The 20,501-nt window shown below is 44.8% G+C and overlaps 1 protein-coding gene across 1 annotated transcript in view; it reads left to right on the top strand.

Annotated features, from left to right (window-relative positions):
• Positions 1 to 9,628, top strand: part of OLFM2 (olfactomedin 2) — a 40,165-nt gene extending 30,537 nt beyond the window's left edge. Inside the window, exons 2-6 of the mRNA XM_027857776.1 lie at positions 2,304 to 2,453; positions 4,430 to 4,582; positions 4,821 to 5,040; positions 5,294 to 5,400; positions 8,530 to 9,628. Coding sequence (XP_027713577.1) covers positions 2,304 to 2,453; positions 4,430 to 4,582; positions 4,821 to 5,040; positions 5,294 to 5,400; positions 8,530 to 9,207 — 1,308 coding nt within the window. The 3' untranslated portion in view covers positions 9,208 to 9,628. The remainder of the gene's footprint in view (positions 1 to 2,303; positions 2,454 to 4,429; positions 4,583 to 4,820; positions 5,041 to 5,293; positions 5,401 to 8,529) is intronic.
• The last annotated feature ends 10,873 nt before the right edge of the window (positions 9,629 to 20,501 follow it).

The raw sequence follows: 20,501 nt of genomic DNA, 5'->3' as shown, positions 1-20,501 counted from the left end.
AGGCTGGGCATGATCTGGGCCAGATGAGGGGTGTGAACCTTAAGGACTATGGGGTTCAAAGGATGGAGAGTCAGTGTAAGCTGCAGTGACTGGTCAGGGCAGGCTTCCAGAAGGTAGTCATTGGACTAGGCCTTAAAGGACAGGTAGAATTTGGCTCTATCAAATTTAGACCTCATGGGCGATCTGATAATGCCTAGTAACTCTTTCTCAGAATAAAGTTTTTAAATGCATACAGCAAAATATAAAGGATTACAAAGGAAACCAAATTTATTGAAATATAGCTATTACATTAAAAAAAAGTTCATAGAACTGAGGTGAAGATCCTTCAGTTAGACCAACAGGTCAAACCTGATGAACTGAAATTGAGTAGGGTTACTCACCACCGACATTAATGCAGTACTTCAGTGTTTGCAAGAGTGCTTCATACATTATGTCTTTTAATCCTCATACCAACCTGTGAAGTACTACAGACATTATTATCATTTTACAGGTGAGGAAACTGAGGCAGACAGAAACGTGGCTGACCCAGGATTACACAGCCATTAAGTTTTAGAAGTAGCCAGAGGCAGCTAAGAGGCACAACAGATAATAATAACAATAGCTAGCATTTACATAGCACCTACTGTGTGCCAGGCACTGTGCTAAGTACTTTACAGATATTATCTCATTTGACCCTCACAACAACCCTGGGAGGTAGGTGCTATTATTATCCATTTTTTACAGATGAAGAAACTGGGGCAGACAGAGGTTAAGTGACTTGCCCAGGTTCACACAGCTAGTAAGTATCTGAGGCCAAATTTGAATTTGGGTGTTCTTGACTTTAGGCTCAGCACTCTAACCCCTGAGTCACCTAGCTACTCACTGGACCTGGCATCAGGAAGACCTGAATTCAAATCTAGCCTCAGACTCTAGTTGTGTGACCCTGAGCAAGTCATTTAGTCTCTGTCAGCCTCAGTTTCCTCATCTGTAAAATAGAAATAATAATAGCACCTACCTCCCTGGCTTATTTCGAGGATCAAATGAGATAATATTTGTAAAGTGCTCTGCAAACTTTAAAGTGCTACATCTTAAGCAGGAGGGAAACCTGGATGTTCCCAATTCCAAGTCCAATGCTCTTTTCAGTACACTACATTAATAACAAGTTCTATACTAGGCTTCCAAAGTCACCTGGGCAAATATTGGGTGAAGAAGGCATCAGGAGACAATTTTTTTCCAAAAGGAGGGCAGGGGACTTTGGAGGACTAAAAACTCAATATTAGATAGCAGTGTGACCTGGCAGTCAAATGTAAAGGGTATAGGCAAGGGATACAAGATGCAGAGAAACAGATGGAGGTGCAGTGAAATACTTAACAGTTGAAGAGGTAAGAACAAACTTCCTAATGGTGAGAGTACCTAAAAGGAAAATAGGACTGCCTCAGGAGGCAATGGATTTCTCTTCCTGGGGGACAGGAGGTGCTCAAATAAAGGCTCCCATGCCACCTATGAGTAGTGCTATAGAGAGGATTCCGTTTAGGCAGGAGTTGGACTGGATACTTTTTTTTTTAGGCAATTGGGGTTAAGTGACTTGCCCAGGGTCACACAGCTAGTAAGTGTTAAGTGTTTGGTCTGAGGCTGGATTAGAACTCAGATCCTCCTGACTTCAGGGCTGGTGCTCTATCCACTGCACCACCTAGTTGCCCCAGGACTAGATACTTAATGGGACTCTGAAAGGCATTCCAGACAGGACCATGTAGTAGCCAGAGGGCCTGTGGACTGGGGGCCATGAGTCTGGAAAGTAGACCTGTATTATAGAGCCTCTCAATGCCAGGTTAAGTCTCATCCTTTTACTGTCTGGATGAAGGCTCTAGCCAGGGATACCACTCTCTCTCTCTCTCTCTCTCTCTCTCTCTCTCTCTCTCTCTCCTACACACAAACACACACACACACACACACCCTTTCTGAAATTTAGGGCTAGAGCTTAGATAAGGGCAAAGGACAGGGAGACAGGCAACCCTAACTTCTCAGCCCCCAGGGTTGGTTCTTCCCTGCTCAAAACGGGAAAGGCTCAGGACTCAGAGAACAGAACGGTGGAGTGCTTAACAGCAGAAGCTAGTCTGACTGAACAAGGCGAACTCCCTAAGTTGGATTCATGCAGAAATGGGGACCGAGAATCAATCAGCAAGACAGGCATCACGGGGCTCTGAATTTCAGGGCTCTGGATGGCCCCACTAGAGTATTCTGCCTCCCTCTCTTCTCTCTGTGGTAAAGGTGTGTGTGGGGGGGTATGGCTTCTCCATCCCCTAAGTGTCCCTCTTTCTCTGCAGACGCTGTTCCAAAGTCCCGAGGATGGCTGGCAGCTTTACACCTCGGCCCAGGCTCCGGACGGGAAGTGTGTGTGCACAGCCGTCATCCCTGTGCAGAACAGCTGTTCCCGTGATGGCCGGAGCAGGGAGCTGAGGCAGCTCATGGAGAAGGTGCATGGTCAGGGGAGGAGGGCAGAAAAAAGGAGACTCCAATTTGATCAATCTGTTTTCTTAGAACTTTCTTTGCCTCTCCCCTATACAACCACACACATGTACATACATATACCCAGCCCCAAGGACTCTTCAATAAGCCCTCATGGCCCCTCTGCTCCCAGCTTTATTCAATCTATTTTTAGTCTCTTGAATCCTAAGAAGTCTCATTGCCCCCACTGTGCCCTGGCTCCAGGATTCATAAGCTTAACAAACTTTCAGGGCAGAAAGGAACTTTAGAGATCAGTTAATCCAACCTTCTGATGTTACAGATAGAGAAATTGAGGCTCACTCAGTCTCCTAAGGCTAAGGATGAAGACTCTCAGAGAAAGTGTTCAGAGTCCTCAGGACAGCATCACACCCACCCAGATCCTCAAGCTTGAGTTCTCTGACTCTACTCTGTCGATCTGTCATTATTGACAGTGGAAAAAACACAACCTGTGGAGTCAGAGGTCCTGGTTCAAATCCCACCCTTGATACTTATTTCCTATATGACCTCAGGCAAGTCACTTAAGTCCAAGCCTCAGTTTCTCTGTCTGTAAAATGAAGGGGTTGGACTATATGTCTTTTGGCCATAAATCCAATTCTGGGTCTGTGGTCATGATGACTGAGTCCCTGCCTAATGAGACTCTTGGGGGCCAAGGTAGGGATCTCTGCCTACAGCAGATCAGTCTGATGTCATGGAAAGAGTGCTGGCTTTGGAAGCAGAAGACATAACTTCAAGGCCAGGCTCTGGCTCTGAATAGCCACATGATTTGGGGCAAGTTCTTTCACGTCTCTCCAGTCTCCATTTCCTTATTTAGAAAAGTAATGAGGTTGAACTAAAAGAGTGTTTAATCCTGTGTCATAGTTGCTGAGATGAGGGGAAGAGGTGGGGACTAGAGCAATGCAGGAGGCTTCCCTGAGAAGAAGGAACTCCAGCTGGCCTCAGCAGGATGGAGTGGGTTTGGACAGCAGAATGGGTCCTTTGGGAAGGTGGGGAGTCCCTCTTGGCCAGATCTGTTGTCTCGATGACCCCTCTACAGTAAGTGGTAACAGAAGATGGTCCTTTTAGGGTTTCCCTAAGGACCTTGCAGCACCAGGGTCTCCCTGGGAACATCTCCTGTGGTTTTCTTAATGGTCAATGATCCCCATGCCTCCCACCTAGGACAGCTTTGCCCCCAGGAACAGGGGTCAGTAGTCAAGAAGCCATGCTTGAGGGTTTCCCTCCCTCTGGGAAAAGAGACAAATGGAGGCTCCAACTGCCTTGAGTGTGTTGAAGTCCTGGGGAGAAGAATCAGCAGGTTCAGGGGTCAGATAAATAAAAATTGATCTCTGTATCACCCTTTAAAGTTGACAAAGCACTTTATGTGTATTTTCCCATTTAAGACTCCCAATACTGCAGGGTACTCTAAGTAATAAAAGTATTACTTGTAGTCATTTGATAGACGAGGAAGCTGCAGTTTAGAGAGGGGAGTGAATTGCCCATGATTACAAAATTAATAAGGATCAGAGGCTGAACTTAAACTCGGGGCATCCTGACTTCAAACCCAGTCATCTATGGCATCCTGCTGCCTCACTCAGAAGGGAGATGCTAGGTGCCTCTGAAGCATCCTGGCACTCCAAAAAGAGGTCAGAGGAAAGCACTGGGAACTTCAGGGGTGTCCTGATTCTAGGGATGGTGGAGAGTCAGCAGGAAACCCTGGCCATCTCAGGGATGAGCTGGCCCTGGGAGAGGAGTCAGCAAAGTCATTGTTAAGGGGAGACACTTGCTATCTTGGAGGTGTCCTAGCCCTGGGGAGAGGGGTCAGGACTTAAAGAGAAGTGCCATCCATTTGGGGCACATCTGGTCCGGTTAGAGCTAGGTGGCTGGAAAAAATTGGTGGTTTGACAGACCAAGCAGGGGACAGTGATCTTAGCTTGGGGGTGTCTTTCTCTCTACTTGCTCCTGCCTCCAGGTACAAAATGTCTCCCAGTCCATGGAAGTCCTTGAGCTCCGGACATTTCGCGACCTACAGTATGTGAGGAATACAGAGTCTCTCATGCGAAGCTTGGACTCAAGACTCCGGGCAGCTGATGGGGCCCGAAGCTTATCAGTCAAGAGTTTCCAGGTGAGAGCCCTAGGGTCAAAGGCAGGGAGGGAGTTGGGGATGGGGCAGGCAGCATGGCATGGTTCAGTTTGAGCTCAGAGGTTGGTAAGGAGTCATATCTGGGTGAATCAGTCAATCAATATTAAGTGCCTACTGTGTGTCAGCACTGAGTACCAGGGATACAAAAAGAGGCAAAGGGACTGGGTTGGGGGTAGAGGTTGGATTGGCATGGGGTCAGGTGACAGGGCCCACTCAACAGGAACTGAAGGACCGGATGACGGAGCTGCTACCCCTGAGCTCAGTACTGGAGCAGTACAAGGCAGACACAAGGACGATTGTGCGCTTGCGAGAGGAAGTGAGGAACCTATCAGCAAGCCTAGCAGCCATCCAGGAGGAGATGGGTGCCTTTGACTATGAGGAATTGCAGCAACGTGTGCTGGTGCTTGAGGCCCGGCTCCACGCCTGTGCACAGAAGCTGGGTATGTCCCGACCCCAAACCTTGACCCTGCTTGCCCACTCCATGCTGCAGAAGCTGGGTATATGGTAGTGACCCACCTCCAGTTCCATACTACAGAAGTTGGTATGTCCTGACCTGGTCCAGTCCCTTACCTCTAGCCCCCTGACTGTAGATCCATCTGGATGTCTAGAACATGACCCTTCCCTCCTAAAGATGCCTCAGATGGAATTCCTCCCTCCATTCCTCATGCCTCCTTCTCCTTCTCCTTCCTCCAGGCTGTGGCAAGCTCACTGGAGTCAGCAACCCCATCACCATCCGTGCCATGGGCTCCCGTTTTGGATCCTGGATGACAGACACTATGGCCCCCAGTGCAGACAGTCGTGTAAGTTCTACTTCCTGGCTCAATCTGCCTTGGAAAGCCCCTGATGTTATATGGAGACATAGCCCAGTATTGGGGAGCCCCAGATCTGGGTGACAGATGTGACCCAGCTATTCTCTGGTCTAAGAGACAAGGGGGAATAAATGGCCTCTCTTCTCAGGGAGGCCCTGATTTGATTTGAAGGGGAAGATAAAATCCCATCCTTGGACATTTCTGTTACCTCTCCCCACCTCCACCTATCGCCTCCCACCCCTCCTTCCCTAGTTCTCTGTTATAATTGACTCAGAACCACTTGGTTTCTCTTCAGTCGCCTGCAAGCTGGCTTCTGCTGTCCCCACTCTCCTGTGTAGCATTTCTCTCCAGCACCATCAGTCACCTCTTAATCACCAAATCTCATGGGCTTTTCTTAGTGTCCTCCTCCTTCTTGACCTCCTTGTAGTGTTTGACACTGCTGGCCGCCCCCTTCTGCCTGATAATCTCTCCTCCTCTGGTTTCCCTGATCCTGCTTTCTATGTCTCTCCATTATCTTCCTATTTCTCTACTTCCCTGTCTGCTCATCCTCGTTGCATCTCTTAAATACAGGTGTCCCCCAAGGCTGTGCTCATCCCTTTTTCCTCCTCCCTCTCTATCCTTTACCTTAGTGATCTCACCCACTCCAGTTCTGCCACTTACTGACTGTGATCTGGGGCAAGTCAGTCATTTAACCTGGCCAGTCCTCAGTTTTCTTAATGGAAAAACAAGGGGATTGGACTTTATTTCTTAAGCTAGGGTCCACGAAGTTATGTTTTTAAATGAGTATTTCAATATAGTTGGTTTTATATGTAATCCTGTGTGTTTTATTTTATGTATTTAAAAACACTGTTCTCAGAAGGGGTTCATGGGCTCTACCAGACTGACTACCAAAGGGCTCCATGACACACAAAAAAAAAATCTTAAGAGCTCCTGGATTCAGTGAACTCTGAGATCTCCGCCAGCTCTAAATCGATAAATGGCTTCAATGATCCCCTCCATTTTGATCACTTTCAAAGCTGTATCTCTACCTCTAACCTCTCCTGAAGTCTAGTCCAATTTTTCCAGCTCTCTGCTGGGTCTCTCCATCTCGATGCTCCTCTGACCCTTCAAATTCAGTTTGTCTAAAACTAAATCATCCTCCTTTCTCCTTAACTTATTTTCTGTTAATGGCATGACTGTGCTTAGTCACCTAGGCTCGAAACCATGACTTGAAACTTATGAGTCTTCCATCTTCCTCAGCTTTCAGGGCTCCCACCCTGCCTCCCCCCATTCAATCTGTCACCAAACTCTATTGATTCAGTGTTGTTCAGGGGGAAAGAGTCCCATGGTGCTCTGGGGTCAAAAGATGCGTGTTCAAATTCTCCTCTGATGTGTGCTATTTGTGAGACTTTGGACAAGTCACTTAACCTCCCTGGGCCTAAATTTCTTCATTTATAAAATTGGACTCGATGACTTGAGAGACCCCTTCTAGCTCTAATGCTTTTATCCCCAGCAGTTTTCTCATCTATCTGCTTCCTGCCACTCCTGCTGCTACACCTCTAGTTTAGGACTTTATCCCTTCTTGCTGAGACTATTCTAATAATCTCTTCATTGTCCTTCCTGCGTCCAGTCTTTCCCCAGTCTCCTTTCCCCTTTCACTCACCATATGCTGCCCGAGTAATTTTCCTAACACATAGCTACGAGTGTCATTTCTCTACTCAGAAACCTTCAGTGCCTCCCACTTATTTACCAAATAAAATATAACTCCTGATCCTGGCATTCCAAGTCCTCCAGAGTCTGGCTTCAGCTTATCCTTTCATCTTCATTTCACATTGCTCCCCTGTACTCTGTGATGCATTAAAACTGGACTACTCTCTGTCCTTCATTCTTGTCCTGCCTTCTCCTATCTCTCTGCATTTGCTAAGAGCATCCCTCATGCCTGGAATGGATTCTCCCACCCACACCCACACCCACACCCACACTGCTACCATTTACTTCTGTTGAATATGCCACATCTTCCAACAAGTCTTCCTGGTTGTTGCCTCCTCCCAGCTGCAAGTGATCTCGGTGTTCTCATCATCTTCCCCTACTTTTAATTTATCTGTCTCTGTTGATGGCACCATCATCCTAAGTCACATTGACCTGCAAACCTCTGAGTCATCTTTGATTGTCTCCTTTCCTTCATCTACCTAACATCATACCTAATCCCAACTGCTCAGATTCCTACCCCCTTGCTCTTGGCCCGGATCTCTCCTTTTCCCCAGTTTTTCCACACTTACATCATAGTTATCTGTGTACTTGTATGCCCCCACCACTATTAGATTTTAAGCTCCTTGAGAGGAGACCCTGGGCCAAATCTATCCTAACATCCCCAGCAGCTTTCTCATCTATCTGCTTCCTGCCACTCCTGCTGCTACAGCTCTAGTTTAGGGCTTTATCCCTTCTTTAAATATAGTTAAAATGGCCATCCCCAATCCACTAAACAAATAGTTTAAATTTAGGGGCTGAACATAGGACCTTATCCACACTGAAACCTTAGAATTGTTTGTTGAATTGAACCCTTTACATAGTTCTAAAAATTTCCAAGACTGGGACATTGATAAAAGATAGCATTTCCCCACTGACCAGAAGGGCCACTCTTGCCTTCACCTGCAGAAACAAATAGATGGGAAGAAAGCCAAAGGAGTCAGGTGGTTGTAATAAGGAAAGACTTCCTTAAAGATATGAGGTATGCCCTGCAACGGGGATGGGCCAGGCCAAGTCCATGGCTAGTTGCAATAGGGGTAATGAGAATGGTAAGAGGAAGAGAAATCAAAGTTCTTGGAAGATTTGCCCAGTCACCATGCAGTGACCCTTTTAGCAACTCCTGGCTTCTCTAGGGCCTGTTAGATTCCAGGTAACCACTGGGCCTCTGGGTGAGTAGTGCTTGATGGTTACTAGTGGCCATTTTGGTAGTGACCAGTGGTCTCAACCAAATGACTATTCACCTCAGGTGAATGCTTCTTTCTGGTCATCAATGGCCATCCCCAATGATTAGTGTCCTTAGTGACAGGGCTTGCTGGTTTATCTGGGGTCTTCCCTATGATTTGGGGGGAAGAGGGAGCAGTGGACACCTCAGCTGACCAGTGGCTGCCCCTCCAGGTGTGGTACATGGATGGCTACTACAAGGGACGGCGGGTGCTCGAATTCCGCACTTTGGGTGACTTTGTAAAGGGACAGAACTTCATCCAGCATCTGCTGCCACAACCATGGGCAGGCACTGGCCACGTGGTCTACAATGGCTCTCTCTTCTACAACAAATACCAGAGCAATGTGGTAGTAAAATATCATTTCCGGTCACGCTCAGTGCTGGTCCAGCGCAGCCTGCCAGGGGCTGGCTACAACAACACCTTCCCCTATTCCTGGGGTGGCTTCTCTGACATGGACCTCATGGTGGATGAGAGTGGCCTGTGGGCCGTCTACACCACCAACCAGAATGCGGGCAACATCGTGGTGAGCCGGCTGGATCCCCACACCCTCGAGGTCATGCGGTCCTGGGACACAGGTTACCCCAAGCGCAGTGCAGGTGAGGCCTTCATGATCTGTGGCGTTCTCTATGTGACCAACTCACATCTGGCTGGGGCCAAGGTCTACTTCGCTTACTTCACCAACACATCGAGCTATGAGTACACGGACGTACCCTTCCACAACCAGTATTCCCACATCTCCATGCTGGACTATAACCCTCGTGAACGCGCCCTCTACACCTGGAACAATGGTCACCAAGTGCTCTATAATGTCACTCTCTTCCATGTGATCAGCACAGCTGGAGGCCCTTAGGACCCAGGCTGGGGGGGAGGGGAGCCTCTCTCTGTCGCTGTCTTCCTATTCTGATCTGTCTCAATCTTTTTCTCTCAATCTGTTTATCTCTGTGTCTCTATTTCAATCTCTCTTTTGCTCTGCCTGTTTCTATTTCAGTATCCTTCTATATGTCTATGTCTGTCCCTGGCTCTCTATAGCTGTGTCTCTGTTTCTTTCTTGGTAATTCCGGGTGCCTCTCTTGCTCTCTCTATATCTATGCAAGGATCTGTGGATTTAGATATAGACTAGGGCCTCTGTCTCTCTCTGTCCTTGTCTCCATCTTCCCGCCATCCCCTGTCTCACCCTGCCTAGGGGATCTGCCTAGGGGATCTGCCCAGGGGATCTACCTAGGGATCTGCTGCATGAATCTACTTCTTTTTTTTATTTATTGCTTTTTTTTCCTGGCTCAATAAACAGGAACTTTGACATTTTCTGTGTTTGAAGCTTTTTTGTGGTCATGTGAGGGATCTGCCTTGATTTTTTTTATAGAAGAATGGAGTTCAGGGCCTGCTCTTGAAAAGTCACTTTGCTCTCCATTCCCTCTCATGATTGGGAGTGGGGTGGGGGTGGAGGTAGAAATGACACAAGCCTAGGATCAGGGGACAGCTGGATGGGTAGGATCTGTGCATAGAGCTAGGTTAGACCCACTCTGGAGCTCAGGGCTGTTGGGCTTATTCTTTTTTTTTTTTTTTTTTTTTTTTTGATGAGGCAATTGGGGGTTAAGTGACTTTCCCAGGGTCATACACAGCTAGTTTAAGTGTCAAGTGTCTGAGATTGGATTTGAAATCAGGTACTCCTGACTCCAAGGCCAGGGCTCTACCCACTGCACCACCTAGCTGCCCCTAGGGTTATTCTTTATCATGCATTTAACAGAAGGAAGGGAGGGAACCTTCCCATATCTCCCATAGAACACAGCCAAATCTGGAACTCCTTGCAAATGAAGGAAACCAATGTCTGGAAACTATGTCCATAGGTCAGTCTAAGCTAAAGGGAAAATGAGATAAACTGAAACATTCCTGGAGCCCCATTATGGCTCACGCTGACCATGAAACCTTTCTGCCCATGCTGCCCACACTGACCCTCACTAGCTCTCTGACCACAGACCTACTCATATTCTCAGAGCCCCCTAGAAGTCTATGGTCTAAAAGTTCAATAGTCTGAACTTTCTGGGGAAAAAAGCTTTATCATGGGACAGAGGTAACTGTATTTGGAGAGAAATAGATATTACCCTCTGCATTACAAAGAGAAAAGAGAAAAGAGAAATGAAAGGGTAGGGAAAAACAAAAACAGATCTCTCCATAGAGGAGTCAAGATCTTTGAGACCCACATTCACACACCCCTTTCAATGCCCCATTGTGAGGTTTTTCAGATAGAGTGGAAGAGGAGTAGGAGGAAATGAGACTGGTAAAGGAAACTGGAAATAGACATGGAGGGCTTTGAATACCTGGCTGAGAAATCTGGACTTTATCCTGTGTGCAGTGAGGAGCCAGGGAAAATTCTAGAACAGAGTGAAGAGAAGGGGATAACTGAAAAAGAGCTTGTGAGGTAAAATGAACAAGATTCAAAGGCTATTTGAATGTGCGAGGAGGGATAGCCAGGAGTCAGTATTCTGCTGCCACTAGCAAAGAAATGCCAGGTCATCGTGAGGATGAGAACACTGAATGAAAAGAAGTTGTTTCTTCTACTGGAGATCTTCAGATAAAGACATAATGACCATTTATCAAAAAGGAAGGAAGGAGGGATGGAAGGGAAAGAGAAGAAGAAGGGAAGGAGGGAGGTAGGGAGGAAGGATGGAAGAGAAGGAGAGAGAAGGGGTGGGAGGATGAAGGGAAGGAGGGAAGGAGGAATTTATTAAGTGCTACCAGGCAGATGTAAAAGACAATCCCTCCTTTCAAGGAATTTACCTTAGTTTACCTTTTATTGGGAGGAGATAACATACGTGGGAGTGGTCCATGAGAAGAGAGTATCTGAAGATTCAGGGATTGTGAGGTCAGACGATTGGTGATGGCCTGGGATGCAATGGATGACCTTGGTGGTTTTGATGCCTGACCAAGCTATAAGCACTCCACAGCACTGGTTTCAGTCACCTTCATGGCCATTGGAACAAATTGTTTTCATCTGCTCATTCCGCCAGGGAAATCTTCACATGCTTGGGGTAGACATCCCTCTAACTCACTGAAGGGTTTGAGACCCCTTGGTTAGTTCAACCTAGTTTAGCCCAGCTGCCAAGAAGGTTTACCAGGGTGTGGCTGGTGCACATGCTACAGCTTCTTGGAGTCACAGGGGAGAGTTGGGTGAATCAGGTGGACACCGAAGGTGGATGAGCAGTCCTTACACCAGAGGTGCTAGTCCTCCTTGAACATCCCATATACCCCAAGGGAGAAGGTAGGTGCCCAGTGTCATGACAGAGGGCAATATGCCCAAGTTAGACGGGTTTCTGGACTGCTATTTCTGAACTGGCTCTTATACTGCTAAGTTGACTGTGTTGACAATCAGGCAAGCCTGAAAACCAAATGGAACCTCTTTGTGACATAGCACCGCAGTTCAGGGGAGTCTTCTTCCCTAGGTGGCTTTCCCTGCATGGGTGTATCTATTCCCCTGTACTATATTTTCCTCAGGGGAGAGTCTTAAGCAGTGGGTTAAACTGGAGCTCTCTCTCTCTCTCTCTTTTGGTGAGGCAGTCGGGGTTAAGTGACATGCCCAGGGTCACACAGCTAGTAAGTGTTATGTGTCTCAGTCTGGATTTGAACTCAGGTCCTCCTGACTCCAAGGCCAGAGCTCTAGCCACTGTGCCACCTAGCTGCTCTCTGAACTAGAGCTCTCAAAGCACATTCAAAGCACACATACACTAAATTTTAGTTTATCAGGTCACTGGTTTGTGCCAGGGCTTATGGGATCTTGATGTTCAACCCCATCTTGGACTTCCTTTGGACTCTTCACTGCAGCCCGCCTGAGTCTCCTTACTCCAAGGCCTTGAAGACCTCAGTCAGACCAGAATTCAGAGGCTCAGGGTTCAGCTTCCCCTTTCCCAGATAATTCCCAGCTCCCAGCCCTACCCCATTGTATTCTATGAATTACCAAGAGTAGCAGGAACATAGAAAAGCTCAGACTGGGAACCGAGTTCATTGGATTTTCAGGGAGGGGAACCCCAGGTTCTCCCAGTTCTAATTAATGTCTCTGATGGTGAACCCTGTTTCTGCTCCAAGATCTCCATGAACACTGAGATAGCAGACGTATTTTGAAATGGAGTATGTGAATAATAAATGTTCCTTCCCAATAAGCTCATTTAAAACTTAGAATTTTTTTTTTAGTTTTTAAATTTTTTTTTTGATTATGAAGTTACCCTAGTGGAAATGGGAAAACCACTTATTAAAGATGTTGGAAGAGGATGTCTATCCCCATCTTCCCTCAATGTACAGATACTTCTATTTTCTATTTGAGCTCTCTCAAAGTGGAATGGACTTCCTTTGGAGATAATGAGGTCCCCATCACTATAGAATTTCAGGAACGGAGATCTTCAGGGGGGGAACTCCCAATCTGAATACCCCAGGATCATTCCCTCCCCCCTTTTTAGACTCTATTACATAAATCCAAGTAGGACTCTTGTAGATGGAATTTGTCATCCTGGCATACAGATTGGACTTCCAATTCTATGTGTCTGAAATTCTATTATTTAGTTACGTGGCTGTGTCAAATACAGAGAAATACACTCAATCATATACGCTCATACATATAAAGAGGGAAAGGAAGGAAACAAGTATGTATATAGCACCTACTACGTGCCAGGCACTGTGCTAAGTACTTTACAAGTATCTCATTTGATCCAACAACAACCCTAGCAGATTGGAACTATGCTAAACAGAGCGTTCTATATTTGATCCTGGAGGCAATAAGGAACCGAAGAGATTTATTGAATAGGGGAATGACAGGGGTTAGACCTGGGCTTTGGGAAAATCAGTTTTTACTGAATGGAAGATGGATTGAAGTGGGGAGAGACTTGAGGCAGACAGACCCACCAACAGGCTATTGTGATAATTCAGGTATGAAGTGATGAGGGCCTGCACCTCAGCAGTGTCAGAGGAGAGAAAGGAGGTATATAGGAGATGTGTTACAGAGGTGAAGTCAGAAGGCCTGGGCAATAGCTTAGGTATGGGAGGTAAGGGAGAGTGAGGAGTTGAGGCTGACTCCTAGGTTGAGAATCTAAGGGACTGAGAGGATGGTGTCACCCTCTTTAGTAACAGGGAAGATAGAAGGGGAGGAGGGTTTAGGGGGAAAGATAATGAAATTTTTTGGGGGGTCATGTTTAGCATCAGATGTCTCCTGGACAACCAGTTTATTCCCTCTGTCATCCCTTATAAACTCCCTGAGCAAAGAGATTGCCTTTAATTTTATATTTATATCCCCAGTACTGACTTAGCACACTTCTTGATACATGGTAAGTCAGTCAATCAATAAACATCTAATATGCACCTTCTGTGTGCCAGGCATTGTGCTAAGTGTTGGGGATACAAAATAAGGCAAAAGATGTCCTTGCCTGTAAGAAGCTCACAATCTAATTGTGCTTAATAAATCAAAGTACTTAATAAATGCTTTTGAAAATTCATTGATTGAAGTATTATTATTAAAAATAAAAATAACAAGAATTGGAAACAATTAAAATCTTCGCAGAGCATAGATATAGCCCTTCCTCTAGGGATATATTTGGACTGGTTGCCTCTAATAACACACAATCAGGGGGTTACACAGCCATATCCCACTTCTTACTCCTGCCCCAGGATTCCCTAGGCCCAACGATCACTTTATTGTTGTTGTTATTCAGTCATATCTAACTTTTTGTGAACCATAGCATGACAATATCATCTATGAGGTTTTCTTGGCAAAGATACTGGAATGGTTTGCAATGATACTCCAGTGGATTAAGGCAAACAGAGGTTAAGTAACTTGTCCAGAGTCACACAGCTAGTGTCTGAGGCCAGATTTTAATGCAGGTCTTTCTGACTCCAGTGTTTATGGTTCTTATCCTAACCAAAGAGAGTGAGAAGGAAGGACTGAGACTGAGTCCTGTGGATTTCCATTTCATCAAACTTCCCATGAATCCCTAAGCCTGTTTAGGAACTACAGGGAATAGTACTCCATGAGCACAGACTACACTGTTCAGTCTGTGAAAATCACAGTTTCACCTCCACACAGACTGTGGCTGTGTATGTCTCTGCCACAGAAAATCCATTTGGTAAATAATGGAGAGACTTGCCCCTCCTGACACAACTGCTCCCCTGCCCAAGTGACTCTTCATAGGATGAAGTGGGGAAAGCCTCTTTGGGGGATAAACATTGAGGAATGACTAGGTAGAAGCTTAGTAACTGAAAGAGGATTTGTTCAGGGAGGAGAAGGCTGGGATTTATGCTCTCAATTTGGGGGGGGAGAAGGGGGAGCATATTAAATAATGAATCATATGGGCACTAATTGGCCTACTGGGGCCTCTTTATCCAACCCAAATCTTTTTCTCCTTTATTGATGCTTCAGCTGCCAGCACAGAGAGACACAGAGACAAAACCAGAGACACAGGCACAGTTGCGCAGCATACATTCTTTCGGTATTATGAGAGAGCCACAATGGTCTGAGGGGGAGGAGACTCAGGGATTATAGGAAAGGGGGTTCTTTCTCCAGTTCCCTCCTAACTACCTTCTCACTTGGGGTAGATTTGGAGAAAGGAGCCCAAGTCTTCCATGGCCACCTGGCCGTGATCCAGGTGGTGAGGAGGGGCTGGGCATTCCTCATCCCTGCTCCTAGGAATCCCATGCCCCTCTCTCCCAATAGGTAATAATAATAATAATATCTCCCATTCCTGTAGGGCTTTAAAATTTTAAAGTCCATTCTTCATCTAACCCCAGTCTGGAAACCCAGAGTATCCCATACCAATAGGCTTTAGAACTGGAGTTCTACTCAAAACCATCCAATGAGAAGTAGGTTGAATGAGTACTATTGTCTCTATTTTATGGATGAAGAAATCGAAGCCCAGAGAGGTTCAACAAATTGACTGTTGTTACATACCTAATAGCGGTGTAGTCTGGAGAACCTAATTTAAGCCCCAGTTCCAAATCCTGTTAATTTCAATGTATTGGTGAAGGGGGTAGTACTGGAAGGTGAGGGACCTGAACAGGTGGATACATTGTTTCCTGGCCTAGCAGAAACAGAGATTCCTTTTTATTCCTATCCCGAGAGAAAGCAATGTATCTGTTACAAGAGAGAACATCAATGTATCACTCCTGCCCGCCCCCGCACCCTTCCTCCCTGCATCGGAGGGGAAATTCATTAAAATCCACAGAGGCCCCGGAGTCATTTCTAGAGAAAGCATCATGCAGGAATTACTCAGAGGTTTTGTCTGAGGGGAGGATATCCATCTGGAGCCAGAGTAGGGGTGGGGAGGAATGAAAACAAACCAGGTTTATTAAAAGGAGATGGGGAGTGGGGAGGGCAGATCTATGCCAAGCCAGACGGAATCTCAGGTCTCAGTACTATATTATTCCTGAAACAACGTGACACTTGGACAGACCTGCGCCCTCTGATAATATGTCCTGCAGGAGAAGCAGCATTCCTGCTCTCCCCAAGTAGGGGCCATTACGTTTAACTTGGTTATTCAGGACACAGGTTTACCTCTTAGGCATATTACAGCCTACTTATGATTTACTATCCCATCCTCCCCCTCGTCCTGTCACTGGGAATTTCACCAAACAAGGAGCAAGCAAGTATTCCCCTTGAACCCCAAAGGTGCTTGTGGAAGTGAGGAGTAGATCCTGCTTTTGGGTGGGTGAAAGGAAAGCAAGGGGGAGAGTGTTCAACACTAATGCTGCTGGGACAGAGATGAAGGCTAAAGCTCTGGCCTGAGGGAGCTTGCAATCCAGAGAAGAAAAAGGATCAGATTTGGGTCCTTACCTTCTGGAGCTCATTGTTTGGGGCAGACAGACGAGCAGACCCAGGCCCTAGGAAGAAAACAAAAGGAGCAGAAATGGCCTTTACCCTCAGGAAGAGCTTGCCTAGAATGAACAATTAAGGGAGTTGTTCGGAAGTAGAAGACTGGAAAAGCAGAGCAAATGTGCCCTGAATGCCAGGTTGAGGAGTGTGGATCTGACCCCATTAAGCAGCCAAGCCAGTGAAGGCTTGATAATTGGGGTCAGTGAAAACTCTGTGGGCAGTGGGACCAGTAAAGGTTCTGGGGAGAATGGCTTGTGGGAGCAGGGAAGGCCATAGAGAAGGAACCAAGAATTTATTAAGCACTATTACATGCCAAATATTACAAATATTATCTCATTTGCTTCTTACAACTATCCTGGCCAAGAAGGGGCGATTATTATCCCTATCTTGCAGTTGAGGAAACTCAGATGGACAGAAGTTAAGTGAACTGGTATGTGTCTGAGGCTCGATTTGAACTCAGGTCTTTCTGACTTCAAGCCCAACTTCCTATCTACTGTACCATCTAGCTATGGGACCAGTGAAGAACTAAGGACTGTCTAAGTGAAAGCCTGAGGACAAAGGTGACAGTGAAGCCCATGAAAACAGAGGAACTAATGAACTGTAATTCCATTCAATAAGTATTCATTGAGCATCTACTGTATAAAAGGCATTATACTAGGCACTGGTAAAACCAAAACAAAGAAGTTAACCTTCTAAGATGTAAATAATATGGATGAAATGCAACCTGCGCAAAAACCTAGAAGAAGAGGATGAGATACCTAGCTTGGGGAACATCAAGTGGGCTGATTTGGTTAGAAGTATACAAAAGAGAATAAAGTGGAAGAAGTCTGGAAAGGTAGGTTGGAACCAGATTTCAAAGGGCTTTAAATGCCAAACTGAGGAGTGTGTCTGTTACTCTAAGAGGTGACAGGGAGTCACTGAAAATTCTTGAGCAGAGGAGTGACATGGTCCAATCTGTGCTTTAGGAAGATTTGAGAGTAGAGGAGACCAAAAACAGGAAGATCAATTAGGAAGCTGTGACAATGGTCCAGAAAAGAGATAATGAGAGCCTGAACTCTGGTGATAGCCATTTGAAAACAGAAAATGAGAAGGACGTGAAGGATATTGTGGAGGTAGAATCTGAGACTTGGTAACTGACCAGATCTGGGGGCAGGGTAAGGGAGAGAGAAGCAAGGTGGGTCAGTCTGAAGGTGCAAATCTGATTGATTGAGAAGATGGCATCACCCTCAACAGAAAGTGGTAAATTTGGAGGAGTGAAAGTTGGGGAAGGGGCATTATGAGCTCCATTTTGGACATGTTGAGAATAAGACTTCTATGGGACAGCTAGGTGAAAATGTCCAGTAGACAGTTATGGGGGACTGGAGCTCAGAAAAGAGATGTGAGCTGGATATATAGATTTGAGAGTCATTCATATAGAGGTGATAATTAAATCTGTAGCTGTTGAGATAACTGAAAGAGGGTGTAGAGAGAAAAGAACACCTCAGAACAGAGCCTTGGACAATGCCCACACTTAGGGTGTAGAAGAAAAATGATGATGCTCCAAAGGAGACTGAAACTAGCATTCAGACAGGTGGGAGGAGAACCAGGAAAGAGCAACGTCAAAAAATAAACGTAAGGAAAGACAGAGTATCTAAGAGGAAGGGCATGGTCAACAATGGTAAAATCTACAAAGAAGTCAAGAAAGATAAGGATATAATAATTAATAAATTGTTGGTAATCTTAAAAAGAACAATCTCAGTCGTTCTCAGGCAATGGCTTTAAGACAGCTCTTTCTAGAAGTTTGGCTGTAAAAGAGGACAAAGATACAGGACAGATATCTTGAGAAGACAGCAGTCACCTGAAGGTTTTAGTTTTGTTTTGTTTTTTAAAAGATGGAGGAGATGTGGGCATGTTTTTAGGTGGCAGGGAAGAATCCAGCAGATAAAGAAAGATTAAAAATGAAACAGAAAAGCAGGCAGAATAGCACTGTGAAATAACTCAGTCAACTAGCATTTATTAAGTGCTGTGCTAGGCACTGTGGAAGAAGGGCAAAACACAATCAATCCCTCCTCTGAAAGAGCTCTCAGTCTAATGGGGGAGACAACATACAAATAACTATGTATAAACAAGATAGGAACAAAATGAGTTTGGGATTGTCTCAGAGGGAAGGCTCTAAGGTTAAGAAAGACCAGAAAAGGCTTCCTGCAGAAGATGAGATTTTAGCTGAGACTTGAGGGAAGCCAGAGAAAGTTAAGAGTTGGAGATGAGGAAGAAGAGAGTTTAGGGCATGGGGCACAACCAGTGAAAATACTCAGAATCTGGAGATTGAGTCTCATGTGAAAAGCAATGTCACTGGATCAAAGAGGAAGAAGACAGAAAAGGCAGAAGGGGCCAAGTTGTGAAGGGCACATTAAAAATATGCACTCATGCAAGTCAGTCTGGGAAGTACAGTGGAGAACATTGGAGTGAAAATCAATGGAGATAGAAACAAGTTATATTGCCATCAAAGCATGCTACCACCTGGACTAAAAATGGAAATAGACGTTCAAGGAATTGATGATAAGTGCAATAGACATGATCGTAATAGAAGGCAAATTATTTGGATATTTCCAGGAGCTTTCTCTCTGCTAAAAGCAGAGAAGCTAATAATGTATTGGCTTGTCTGAGTGACAGTTTCATCCTTCAGAAGGTAAAAGGAGCAACAAGAGAAACAAGTGTTCTGTACCTGATTCTTTCCAATAAGGAGGAACTGGTTACTGAATTAGAAATTATAGGAAACTTGGGGAAAAATATTACTTTGTCTTGGAATTTGTGATAGAGAAGAAAGTGAAAACCAGGAATAGTTGGACATGAATCCAGATTTGGGAAAAGCTAATTTCAAAGGGGTTAGGGAAAGGATAGGTCCTTAAAGATTATCCTGAGGATCTTCAACTTGGATGCTTTTTTTTTTTACATATTTTGATAACTATTTCAGTATAATTTGTTTCTTTTTTGATCCTATGTATTTTGTTTTATGCATTTTAAAATATTGTTCTGAGAATGGTTCCATAGGCTTCATCAGACTTCCAAAGGGGGTCTATGAAACAAAAAAAAAAGATTCAAAATCTATGCCATAAACTAAAATGTAGAGATTAGGTTCTTAAGATGCGAAGGAAAATAATTTGGATAGGAAATGAAAAAGGAATTATCTAAAGAGTTCCATGATGGAACAGAAAATACATCAACCAACTTAGGGTTTTTTGTCTCTTTTTTATGGCATATAAAGAAGTTAGAACCAAGGGAACATATTGAAGGAGGAATATAAAAGCATCTAAAAGTCCTTTTAAAAAATAGTATCAAGAACGCTAGACTTCAGCATAAGCTGAAGCTGCTGAAGAAAACCAAGAAAAACAAAAAAGGTTTTTTGTGGATTTGGAGTTTTGAAGGTCTGTTTGTTTTGGGGATTTTTGGTTTTTTGTTTGATTGTTTAGTTTAGTTTAGTTTTGTTTTGTTTTGTTTTTTGCCATATTGGGCAAAATAAGAGAATCATGAAAGAGACAGAAGCACTGCTTGGGATGGATGATAACCAACATAGAAGAAGCTTAAGCTACTTGAACTCTTATGTTGATTTTGTTTCTTCTTCAAAAGAGAATGAACTTTGAACTTGAAAGAACAGAACAAGATAATAGAGAATTGCTACCCAAGAGGTAGCCAGATGGTACAGTGGATAGGAACTTAGGAAGACCTGAGTTCAGATCTGGCCTTAGACACTTATTAGCTATGTGATCCTGACCAAGTCACTTAACCTCTCTCTGCCTCAGTTTCTTCATCTGTATAATGGGAATAATAATAGCCTTTACCTCCCAGGAATGTTGTGAGGATTACAAGATAAGATTTGTAAAATGCTACACAATGCTTGGCACATAGTAGGCAGCTGATAAATGCTTGTTCCCTTCCTTACAAGAAAAGTAGACACTGAGTTCAAATGAACTTTCTCCTGCGGTACTGAAAGAACTGTCAGTAGCTCTGAGCTACTGAGAGTAATCTTTGAGAAATCATAGATTACAGGAGAAGTACCAGGAGAAGGACAAATATCCTCCCAACTTTTTTTTATTTTTTATTTTTTTAGGCAATTGGGGTTAAGTGACTTGCCCAGGGTCACACAGCTAGTAAGTGTCAAGTGTTTGGTTTGAGGTCGAATTTGAACCTAGGTCCTCCTGACTTCAGGGCCGGTGTTCTATCTACTATGCCACCTAGCTGCCCCCAATATCCTCCTAATTTAAAAAAAGTAAGAAAGAAAGAAAGAAAGAAAGAAAGAAAGAAAGAAAGAAAGAAAGAAAGAA

Source organism: Vombatus ursinus, unplaced genomic scaffold (genome assembly GCF_900497805.2).
Source record: "Vombatus ursinus unplaced genomic scaffold, bare-nosed wombat genome assembly UNPS02012319.1, whole genome shotgun sequence".
In the NCBI taxonomy this organism is placed as follows: Eukaryota; Metazoa; Chordata; class Mammalia; order Diprotodontia; family Vombatidae; genus Vombatus; species Vombatus ursinus.
This window is presented reverse-complemented; position numbering and strand designations above follow the sequence as displayed.